The sequence below is a fragment of the Mastigoproctus giganteus genome, chromosome 13 (genome assembly GCF_048544385.1).
Source record: "Mastigoproctus giganteus isolate SK-2022 chromosome 13, ASM4854438v1, whole genome shotgun sequence".
In the NCBI taxonomy this organism is placed as follows: domain Eukaryota; kingdom Metazoa; phylum Arthropoda; class Arachnida; order Uropygi; family Thelyphonidae; genus Mastigoproctus; species Mastigoproctus giganteus.
The window spans coordinates 106,893,746-106,906,395 of record NC_143587.1 but is presented as its reverse complement, the minus strand read 5'-3'; the positions used below and the strand labels follow the sequence as shown (position 1 = coordinate 106,906,395).

Genomic DNA, 12,650 nt, shown 5'->3' with positions numbered 1-12,650 from the left:
TTTTTCCTTCATGTGCCCTAGGCACTGTGCCTATGGTGCCTAATGGAAAATCTGGCCCTGCTTGTACTCGTTCTTTGCTCTCTTAGCCAATGATTTCTCATAATCAACCATTGCAACCTAACCTTTTGTGTGGTACTACCTTTCTCAAGGTAATTTCTTTTTCTTTTTCAAAGCAAAATTCTCAAATTTCTTTCTCAAGCTTTCTCGAGGTAGTATCACAAGGTAGTTTTTCCAACAATTTCCTGTAGTATTCTAGCCCCCCAACTAACAGTTTCCCTGAATACTTCAGACCTACTCAATGATACTGGAGCCGACCGGGCTAGCCAAGTGGGTAAAGTACCTGCCCGGCAACCCAAAGGTCGCGGGTTCGATTCCCGCCTCGAGCTTGGATCAAAGTACTGCAAAAACCTTGGGAGGTGCAATATGGCCACAGAAGCCGATGCGCCAACAACTACCAAATCAAAAAAAAAAAAAAAAAATCAATGATACTGGCAAAGACCCTTTCACCATCTCTGTTCAAATATATTCTGTCTCTACAAAATAAGTTCCTTCTACCTGTAAGTAGAGACCACTGATAAAAATCTGCGCCAAAAACCTTGCAGAGAACCTCTAGAGCCTTGAATTAATACACAAGGCTTTTGGCATAAAATTTCCTTCAATTGTACCTGGGCACAATTGCAGACTCAAATACATTCTGACCAACTTACAATGTTTTTTCACCACAGTACAATATTTATCCAACAAATCAGTTTGTATGAAATTAATGTCAATAATTCCAATATGAATAATTATATTCTCTTTACTCCTCTTAAAAGCTGGCAACCTTTGATAACATCGTCAATTTTAGCTTCTGGCAGTCATTCAGGTTCTAGTAAACCTATTCTTATTGAAAAAAAATATTTTCCTGACATATGGAGTCACCCAGTAAAACTGCTCTTTTGAACTAGAGCAGTCTGTGCTTGAACATTCTCCCCAAAGTCTTGAATTTCGAGTGCATCAGTTGGTGGATTACTAGATACCCGACTCTCTGAAGAGTGCCCAGTTTTATTAGTCTATAAGCATCATCCCGTTTCTTCAGTAATTCAGTTTCATCAAGCAATGCACTAAATTTCATTTTAGATCAGTATACTCCTTGTATTTGGCACACAAAAAAGAATCATCAGTTGAACTACGATCACCTGTAAGAGTGAACTTCAAATACATGCCACAGGCTATACAAGCAATAAACTGCTGACTCACAACTGAATGACATATGGTTCTGGCTCATTCCTATCTAAGTCAGGTGGTAGTTACAAAACATATTTTGTAACTACCACCATTAATTTATTTTAGTTATGAATCAGCTTGTAATATGTTTATATTTTTCGAACTTGTATCATTCAACTACTTTTAAGGTTAAGGCTGTGTGATGGTTTATGAGACTATTGCTTGCATTTACATTCATAAATATGAATAAGAGTCAAAAGAAAAAAAAAACAATAATGAATATGTGAATATTAACAAAGTTTGATGATTTCATTTTAGAATATCTAAAAACACAATACTGTTATTCAACCAGGTTGCCGTAAGTGCATAACAAAAAAAAAAAAAAAAACACTATTATTATTATTATTATTATGGATGTAGTGGCAAATGATACAAGCTTATACAGCATCAGGCCAAAAAACAAAAAAAAAATTTCTATCCCTCTAATAATCCAATTCTTTAAATTTATTCAAACTACCCATTTGCACAACACTAGATGGAAGTTTGCTCCAACAACTGAATACCCTCTGATTGAAAGCAAATCTATACACATCTATCCTGCAACCATTCTTCTACAATTTAAATTTATGCCCCTTATGTGTGTTTCTCAGCAAGTGTAAGGATGCCATCAACATTTTGCTTACTCAATCCATTTGATGCTTTCAACATCTCAATCAGATCTCCTCACAAGTGCCTAGTTTCCAGATGCTGCAATTTGCAGAAGCGAACTCTTGTAAAGCATGCTCATTTGTTCCCCTCACTAATTTCATTGCTCTTCTCTGCAACATTCCAACAGATCCACATCATTCCTAAAATGAAGCTTCCAAGCCTTGTGCAGCATAATAATTATCTCCTTATCCCGTTTGGAAAAATTCCCATATATCATTGATAAAACCCCATGAACTTTCCTTAATGGCCTGTCTGCACTACTCAGAGAACTTCATGTCTAACTGCAGATTTAGCCCCAGATCTTCACTGTTCTCTACTACCTTGAGTGTAGTACCACACAGTTAATGTTATTTTAGAATTACAGTCGAGTCCTGATTAACCAAGACTCATTTAGCTGAGGTTCCACATTATCCAAGGTGAACTGCTGAAAAGTTGTATATACTTTGTCATCAAAGACAAGAGTACATAGTTCAGTACAGAGCAGGAACTCACACCAGTTGACTGTTGAGCCATGCTGATCTTTTACATTTGTTGATTTTGCAACTTTTTACTCTCTAATTTTAAAGATTTAATGAAAAAAAGATTAGAAAAGAATAGCGAAAGCTTAAAAAACGGTACTCACCTTGAAATTAATCTGCGATGGTTTACTTAGGTAGCGTGGTTAATGTTTACGTTGAATTGTTAAATTGAAAAATTAAAAGGGAGGGAAGTAAGTAAAGGTTGACTGCGTTAAATGGGCCCAAGGAAACAGAAGTGTACACATCCAATCCTTGGTTGTCATCGAAATAAAAAAAAGAAGAATAATTAAAAACTATGTAAGTGAAGCCAATAGTCTTTACGAGGACTTTCGTTAGTTAAAGAACGTCTTCAGTTGGCAATGTGTGGGGAGAGAACGCGTATGGTATTTTAAGAATAAAAAATTATACTCTCGTGATGCCTTTTTTGACATGTGGGAACTTTAATCTCAAGAGGTTCCAAATTGGGGAAAGATTGAAGGGGAGTTTAGAATTCAGAATTTGGAGGTTAGAGTGGTGCTTGTACCATTCAATAACTAGAGCTTCATATTGAAGTATTCTGTAGTATTGAAGTATTCTTTTAATTTTTCAATTTAACAATTCAACGTAAACATTAACCACGCTACCTAAGTAAACCATCGCAGATTAATTTCAAGGTGAGTACCGTTTTTTAAGCTTTCGCTATTCTTTTTTAGTCTACTAACACGGTACTTGAAGATTTCTAAAAATTTCGTATTGTGAAAAAAAAGATTTAAAGATGTAATTAACAGATTTAATAAAAATGGTTTAAAAAATTTGTCTAATTTGCTAATTTTTTCATTTTTCATGTTTCATCTATGTTATTAGGGTTAGTGTAACCAATGAATGGAAAACAGAAGCATGTTGTTGTCTTTAGATATGAAGCTGAATGCAATCAATTGCTTGGATCAAGGAGAAACAATACAAAAAGTAGTGACGTGATTTAGATATGGTGAAGTGACTGTAGGGGACTAGAGGAGAAAGATAGTGGAAATTGAAAAATGGTGTTCACAAAGAGCATCTGTACGTGATAGTGAAAATTTTAATAGAAAAACAATGAAGAAAGGAGAATTTGAACAAACTTCTGAAGCTCTTTTTTTGTGATATTCACAGATTAGAGACAAAACAGATTTCTGGCTTCCTTTGTCTCTAATATATGCTTTTACAGGCTAAGACTTTAGAATTTCATAAGCATTTTAATGAATGGGAAGAACAATTTACTGCAAGTATTGGTTGGTTGGATCATTGGAAAAAAAAGTTTTGGAGGTAGAAATCTGAATATCACTGGGGAAAAATTTCTAGTATGGAAGAAATAGCAACATTTACTGTTAAATTAGCAAAACTTATTCTAGAAGAAAATTTGAATTAAGATCAAGTTTACAGATAAAATGGGCCTGAATTATAAAATGATCCCATCCAAAACTTGTAGCTAGAAGAGAAAAAAATCAGCTCCTGATTTTTCTCTTCTAGATAAATGAAGCAAGGAGAGAATGCCAATACTGGCACGTTCAAATTCATCGGAGGGAAGGGGATAAGCTTTAACTCTCATTGGAAGTCAAAAAACCCCCGAGCTTTAAAAAATTTTAAATGTTTGCCTATTAACAACTACACAAATCAAAAAAATGCATGGATGGATTCAAGTTTGTTTATAACAAGGTTTCATGAAGAATTTGTCCCTGCATATAAAAAATTTGAACAAAAAGAAACTTCCCAATAAAGCACTTTCAATTTTAGACAATGCTCCATCCCATCCAGATGAAGGTGCACTAGTTTTTGGTGATATCACAGCTCTGTTTTTGCCACCTAATGCAACATCCCTTCTTCAACCTCTAGATCAAGTTGTCTTGGAGACTATGAAATGCAACTATATCTTTTAAAATATCTGCTTCAAAATCTTAAAACAGGGACCAATGTTATAGAGAATCTTAAAAAAATAAGCATCAAGGATTTACTGGTTGGCAGAAACATGGAACGATGTTAAAACATCTACTCTTATTAAATCCTGGAAAAATATTTTATGCTCCCAAAATGAAGCCAACAAGAACGAGATGGAAAATGACGATGAAAGAGGTGAGGAAACCCATTTAGAACTACCCAATAACGTTCCTGTTTCAGACACTCTTACTACAGAGGATATCAAAGAGTGGATGAGTTTTGATGAACAGCTGGAAACGACTGATGACATGATCGTAAAGCTTGTTGATGAACAAAAAGATGAAAGTGAAGATGATAATGATGAAGAGTGCACAGAAAGTACAAAAAAATTATACACACACACACGCAAGGTCTATGTGCTATTGAGTCATCTTTATGTTATACTGTACAGCAGGAGGATATCATGCCTGCCGATGTTTTGTTACTTAGGCACCTACAAAATACAGCAGCTAAAAAGTGAGGAGCTTCTATGAAACAGCAACCCATTAAGGAATTTATGTGATATTAAGGTGTAGTGCTAATGACTAAGTGTACATTTTGCTTGTCTATGACTTGGATAAATGGGTAACATAAGCCAGAATATCACCAGTGGATCGACACTGACGGAATCCATACTGGCTATCGTTGATCAGATGGAAGGTTTCTAGGTAGTTTAAGAGTTTGCGGTTAATTGATTTCTCCATTACTTTAGAAAGAGTAGAAGTAATTGCAATGGGACAATAATTGGATGGGAGGGATTTGTCACCCTTTTTAGGAACTGGCTGGATATGAGCAAATTTCCAAGCAGAAAGAAAAACACCTTTGGAATAAGAAAGTGAAAAAAGGCAGCAAAGAATAGGAGTAAGTTCATGAGCACAGGTTTTGAGAACAAGTGGAGAAATACCATCGGGACCTGGAGCTTTCTTAGCATCAAGATTCGTCAAAATCCTTCTGACATCCTTTTGATGAAAGACCATAGGAGGCATTGAATGGAGCGTGTTTGGAATGGTGGAAGGTGTTTTACCAAGATCATTAATACACGAGTTGGAAGAAAAATGGGATGCTAGCAGGTCAGCTTTATCCTTGGCTGAAGTGACAACAGAACCATCTGGTTTGGACAGAGGTGGGAGCAGAGATGGGCAAAAGTTGCGGCCAATAGCTTTGGCACGAGACCAGAATGCTCGGCTACCATTAGGGCAAGAAGCAAGTTTTCTACTCTTAGTCTGTTCAAACTCTAGTTTGGACTGATTAATAACTGCTTTACAATTGTTGCGAGCTTTGGTGTGTAGGCAGAAAATGAAATTCAAGAATTAGAAACAAGCCAATTAGGATATGCAACATTCTTCTCTTGAACAGCCTTAGCACATTTATTGGAAAACCAAGGTTTAGATAAAGGATGAGATTTTAAGGTGGAGCGTGGGATAAAGGATCCCATTCCTGCAAGAATAATTGCACTGACACAATCTTAGCAAACGCTGACATCAGTAGTTTTGAAACAGTAATCCGACCAAGGAAAAGAAATCTCGCAGGTAATCCCATTTTGCATTCTTGTAATGCCAAACAACACAAGGTTAGGAATAGCCATGAGATAAAGGCTCCATTGGAGAAGAGACAATCACCAAGTTGTGATTTGAAGTGCCTAAAGGACCTCTCACTTAGACCGTGTACCTAGAAGGGTTGTTTGTGAGAAAAAGATCAAGTGTGTTGGCTGTATGATTAGGATTGTCCGGTATTCTTGTAGGTAAATGAACTATCTGTGCAAAGTCATTAGTAATTGCAAAGTTCAAGTTCTAATTTATGGCCTCTAGTTCTAGTATCATTTATAACTGAAAATTTCATCTGCATTAATTTTATTATCTTCTCTCTCTCAGAACTTTACATGCCTCAATCAGATCCACTCTATGGTATCTAGGTACCAAGTTCTGCACACACACCACACATACATTCAAATTCTTTCCTCATATTGGCACCCTTTTATTGATCTTACCAGGTACTTGCTGATCTTCAGAACTCTTAAAGAAGCTCTCTTTTACATGCAGCATATTTAGATATGCCCGAGACATCAGGAAATGGCCTCCATAGCCGAGTGGTGAACAGCAGAAGTGAAGTAGCACAGGCTCTTTGAGTAGACTGGGATTTAAGCCTCCTGACTGCTAAATGCAGTCAATCTGCCAACCTGCACTGAACTAGCATGGTAGATTATGGCCCCCATTTCCCTCAACAGGAAATCACTTAGGTTTCCATCCTGCAGTGGATTGATAATGGCTGCAGTTTTCCTCAACTTTAAGACATCAGGAAGGTGCTGTTCATTTGAAAATATTTTAATAAGCAGAGGTTGATTTATTACTAGGAACAAAAAATCAAATACCAAAAGCCTTGATAAAAAAGGAGCCCTAAACCATACATTAGTATATTGATCCATGCCAATGGCAATGATTACTGAATATCAGAAAAAAAATGTCTCCTAGTTACTGTGGGAGCCAATGAAAAGAGAGACACAGATTGTGTTTTTCCAACTAAGCAGCTGAAAGTAGGACTCACGAGACCATTAGTCTGACAAAGTTTTTCAGATTTTAACAACTTTTTAGCATTCAGCTCCAATTCTCAATAGTTCATTGTACAAGTTACTTCCTGTTGTGTGTAAACAGTGATGTGTAAGGCAAAACAGTTTATTGTATTTCTATATCTTAGGCAATGCAATATCTGATGCATGAATGTCTACTGCTGTGTTTACAACCATACTGAGCTTCAATTTCTCTTAAAGTGGCATATCTATTGGTACATGCAATTCTAGCAATCCTCTGCTCTCTTCTGAGGTCAACCAGTTAGTTTTCAGCAACAGTTAATATACTGGCTGGTTTTGTTTTGGCCAGTCTCACAATCTGGACCCTAGCCATTGCAGAAATATTGGCACCGACCTCTGGATACTGACAAGCAGTCTGTGTCCAAAGGTCAAGAGTCATGTCCGCCCTTTGTGTCACCCATAATTTCTTCACCATGCCTGTTAGGTATACTGCCCCCCATTAAACATAGGAGATATATATATATATATATATATATATGCGTTGCATGTTTTGGTGCATTTGTCATACCTTGCTTATTCATTTTATTTTTATTTTTCCATCAACTGTCACTTTGATTTTAAATTACATTTAATATTCATTTAAGTTTTAGCCATCTGCGGCTTAGAGTGAGGCTATTCTTTAAACCATACCTACTCAAAATTCATACTTTTTGATGGGTTTGATTTTTGCACATCTTATTATATTCAATTTATCCTTGGCACTTTGTATAATTCTCACCTCCATCTATGCAAACTTTATCAGACTTATCAATTAGTATATGCTTATATATATATATATATATATATAAAATATTATTAGTATAAAATACAGTAAATAGATGTTTATGCATAGAAATAAACTAATGAAAATACTGTGTACCCTGGGAACGATATATGTTGTGAACGAAGGGGGGAAGAAAGGAACCGGAAAAAATAATTATAACGATTGAAAAGTAAACCAAATGAGTTTTTTTTTTTTTTTTGAAGAAATGACCAAGGTGGAGATAGCATTGCAGAGTCTTTCATAATTTTTGTGTCTTCATCAGAGGTCATCCACCAATATCATGAAAAAGACAGCAATGCTCTTACTTCTGTTTCCGACATGTTCTGTATGTCAAAGTACACATGCGAAAGTCCACGTGGTAATATCAATTTTAAATTTTGAATAAAATTATACCAAGTTTGCAATTACATATTGTGTTAATAAGGTATTGCATACAGATCATCCATGTTCTGTATGCAATACCTTATTAACACAATATGTAATTGCAAACTTGGCATGATTTTATTCAAATTTTATTCAAAATTTAAAATTGATATTACCACGTGGACTTTCGCACGTGTACTTTGACATACAGAACATGTCGGAAACAGAAGTAAGAGCATTGCTGTCTTTTTCATGATTTTGGTGGATGACCTCTGATGAAGACACAAAAATTATGAAAGACTCTACAATGCTATCTCCACCTTGGTCGTTTCTTCAAAAAAAAAAAAAAAAACTCATTTGGTTTACTTTTCAATCATTACAATTATTTTTTCCAGTTCCTTTTTCCACCCTTCGTTCACAACGTATATCGTTTCCAGGGTACACCATATTTTCATTAGTTTGTTTCTATGCATAAACATATACTTACTGTATTTTATGCTAATAATATTTTATATATACATTATGGCTGTAGGGTACTTTTGCAATAGCAGTGACCCTGATCCATAATTGCTAATGCTAATAATTCATGTTATTATAATTCAGTCTTATCTAACTAGGCAGCTAACTAAGAAAATTAATTCTTAATTTTCTTCCCCCCTATAGCATATAACTTCTCTATTGCATTATAGCCCAGGTCATCTGTATCACAATTTAACTGCAGATATTTAAAATAAAGTTTTTATTTTTTGCAATCAATTAACATTTCTCACAGCATGTAGACACTGTATAATAAGATGCATAACCACAAAAAAAGGAACACAACTACAAAAAAAAAAAAAGTATTGGTCCTAATCCTGTTCTTCCACTTAGGGAGTTAAATGCAAAATTATCTATCTCTCATAAGGCAAATAGGTTGTTTTTAAAGAAAAATGAGAAAATCCGATATAATAAACAAATTATTAGTATTAGTACTGATGAAAAAAAAAAAAAAACTTTTTTGTGCTACTGATTAATCTTATTACTCCTCTCTGCACCCATTCCAACAGATCTATATATCTTTCCTGAATACGAAGCTCTAGTCCGGTATTCAGTACTCAAGATGCATTGGCATTACAACAGACATATGATGAAAGAAAGTAAGCTTATGCAGCATCAGCCAAAAAAAAAAAAAAAAAAAAAAAGATCCCATTCACTCCACAAGTGTGTCTAGTTCTGCCTTGTATTTATTTAAGCTGCCTACTTCCACAACAACAGATGGAAATTTGTTCCTGAAATCAACCACCTGCTGAATAAAGGTAAATTTCCACGTATTTATTCCCCAACTGTCTTTCCTCAGTTTGAATTTGTCCCCTCAGCTGCATAATCTAAACAAGAGGAAGAATCCCAAAAGCATTGATCTTGCTAAAACTATTCAAGATCTTATACACCTCAATCAGATCACCTCAAAGGTGTCTAGTCTCCAAACACTGCAATTTGCGCAACTTAAGCCTTTCTTGGTAAGAGCAACCCTTTGTTCCACTCACCAATCTCGTTGCCCTTTTCTGTACTCGTTCCAGTAGCTCCACATCCTTCCTAAAATGAGGCCTCCACACCTGTATGCAGAACTGGAAGTGTGGCCTGACCATTGGCTTATAGAATGGGATACTCACCTCCTTATACCTGCTAGCAAAATTCCTGTATATCATTGACAAGACCGCATGAGATACTCTTGCAGCCTGTCTGCACTGCTCAGAAAACTTCATATCCAACTGCACAATTACCCCCAGGTCTTTTTCATTCTCCACCTCCCTGAGTTTAGTACCACACAGTTGGTATGTTTCTCTTGGGTTACTGCTACTCATATGCAGTACTTTGCATTTGTTAATGTTATACTTCAGTTGCCACCTCTCAAGCCTATCTGCTCAACTTTTCTAGATCCTGTTGCAGCAGCATACTGTCATTAACAACCCTGCCAACCTTCGTATCATCTGCAAACTTGGACATTAAGCCTGATATACCTTCATCAATATCATTGATAAATACAGAAAACAAAAATGGGCCCAACACCGAACCCTAGGGGACTCTGCTAATAACATTAGTCCACAAAGAGCAGTGTCCACTGATTACCAATTGCTGTCTTCTCCCACAACCATCCCCTTATCCATAGCAGCAACTTGCCCTTAATTACTTAATTAAATACTGCTCCAATTTATACAGTAGTCTTCCATATGTTAACAGTATCAAAAGGTTTCCAAAAATCCAAGTACATGATATCAAAATTATTTTTTTGCACCCAGTTCCTATGTGACCATATCATAGTATCCAATAATATTAGTCAGACAAGACTTCCCCTTAACAAACCCATGATGTGTTTCAACTATTACTGCAGTCTTGTCTAGGTGATCCTGCATCACTTCTTTAACCAGTGACTCCATTATTTTCCCCAGAAGTTAAACTAACAGGTCTATAATTACTCATGCACCCTTTGATCCCCCTTTGTGAATTGGGGATACATTTGCACATCTCCAGTCCATAGGTACATTCCCAAGTACAAGGAAGCACTCATAATTATGGCTAAGAGTTTGCTTACTTCCTTTGCTGCTGCCTTTAACATAATCGGATAGATCCCATCCCCCCCAGGTTCCTTTCTTATGTTTAACTTCAATTTCCCTCTAAAGTTTACATAAAGAACTCTTTGCTGTTTTTCTTTGAATCCTTTGCCAAAGATTTCTTGTAATCTGTCTTTGCTTGCCTAACCTCCTTTGTGACTTGATTACAGATTAGCTTATATCTACCATAGGATTCTGTCTCTCCTGATAATTTATATGCATCCCATACAATTTTCTTCTCTGCAACCTAACCACTGCTTTACAATAATGGGTTAATCATCTCCTTGTTCCCTGCTGGCAAAATTCGTGCATATTTATATCAAAATTAACATGAGACTTTAGGTAGGTAGTAAAAATAGATAAACTATCTTGGGAAAGACCAGAACATGTGAATAAAGAACACAATAGTTCTCATCTTGGTGGCAGGGGAGAACTAACCCAGCAGGCCAGGCAGTAATCACAAGCAGCAAACTTAGGTCAACTTTTCCAGATAACCTGTGGCATCCAAGCACTGTTCGCCTCATAACAAACTAATAGTCATGACATGGTAGTAGTCATGGTAGATGGTATTCGGGTGGGGCTAAAACAATTGGGAGTCATCAGAACAAAATTTATCAGTCTGGCCCTGCTCAGCAACTAACTATGTGAAACATAAAATACTGGTTTCCCCTGCATGTAAAGTGACACTACCTTAAAAAAAATCCTGCTCTTTCTTCCACAGTTGGTGATATATACCTGTAGCTCTTCCTGAGCTACAGGTATAAAACACTAACTGGCATTCTATTACAACAATTCAAAATTACCACTGACGTTCATTTTGGACATCCCTCAACTTATCCTGTAACGGTTTCTTCCCACCATTGGTGGGGCATGAATTTTAAAAAATTCAGGAACAGAAACAGTTTTTGATTAAGGTACAGAAGTGAAACTATCAAATTCTCCGGCCCCTAACCTGATTACCAAACAGGTCCTGTGTATTCTTGGACAACCTTATGGCAGCAGACTGCCAGGTTCATTATTACCACTGTATGAATTTAATTCATTTTTGCTGAACTGATATGTAGACAATAGCCAATAATAATTTATGTACCTGGGCATTCTGTCTCCTTCCCAAACCTCTTTAGTGGTGGTTTACTGCTGATTAGCAGCTCTCCCCTGTTTCCCTCCTCTTAGCTAGACATTGGATGGATGGAAAGCAATAAATTTCATTTTAAAATATTTTTTCTCGTCTGAATTTATAGAAAAAATATATAAAAGCATCAAAGCTTTAAAAGTAGTTTGCTCACCCATGGCTCCATTGCATGTGTAGTAATTTTACCCCCACGCCTAACCCCAAGTAACCAGCCTCGTGATATCCCTCGCGGTGTGATAGTTTCGTCACTGGGTCTCCAGATAAAACATTAAAAATTTTGTCAACTTGCAACAGTGAATTCAACAAAAGAAAAAGTTGTGATGTCATAAAATGAAAATGGAAGAATGTCAACGGATAATATTTAAAATTTTCTAATTTCCATCTTCAAATGTGAAAACCTGACTCCGTCCAAAAAGATTGGAAATATCGACTTACCACTGGGATTGAGATTATATACAAAATTGTTATCTTCAGCGTGTTTGATAAGTTTCTCATCTGCGTTTGTAATGTGATCATTAGACCCAGACGAAGCAATTTCTTTCGAAGTAACACTGCTTGATAGAGAATGTAAAATGGGCAATGCCTCCTCTCCCTTAATGTGAACTACTGCCTCTCCCGTCCTGAAATCCGCCATTTCACATAACCGAAAAAAAAATAATAATAATAAATAAATAAAAAATTAAAGTGAATATTAACACCGTTCACAAGGCAACGGTACAAAACACTAGTCGCCTCAAGCGACACTAACTAACCAATCGGAAAATATTTGTTCAAAAGCTGCATTTCATACATCTTCCCTTAAAAACCAGGCTTCCAAATGCCTATCATTTTCTGTTTATTTCTTGATTCAGCAAATTTT

The 12,650-nt window shown here is 36.1% G+C and overlaps 1 protein-coding gene across 1 annotated transcript in view; it reads right to left on the bottom strand.

Annotated features, from left to right (window-relative positions):
• The window catches only part of LOC150076334 (uncharacterized), a 38,892-nt gene extending 26,467 nt beyond the window's left edge, over positions 1-12,425 (bottom strand). Inside the window, exon 1 of the mRNA XM_090387325.1 lies at positions 12,227-12,425. Within this exon, the coding sequence (XP_090243451.1) occupies positions 12,227-12,425 (199 nt within the window). The remainder of the gene's footprint in view (positions 1-12,226) is intronic.
• Positions 12,426-12,650: the final 225 nt, after the last annotated feature.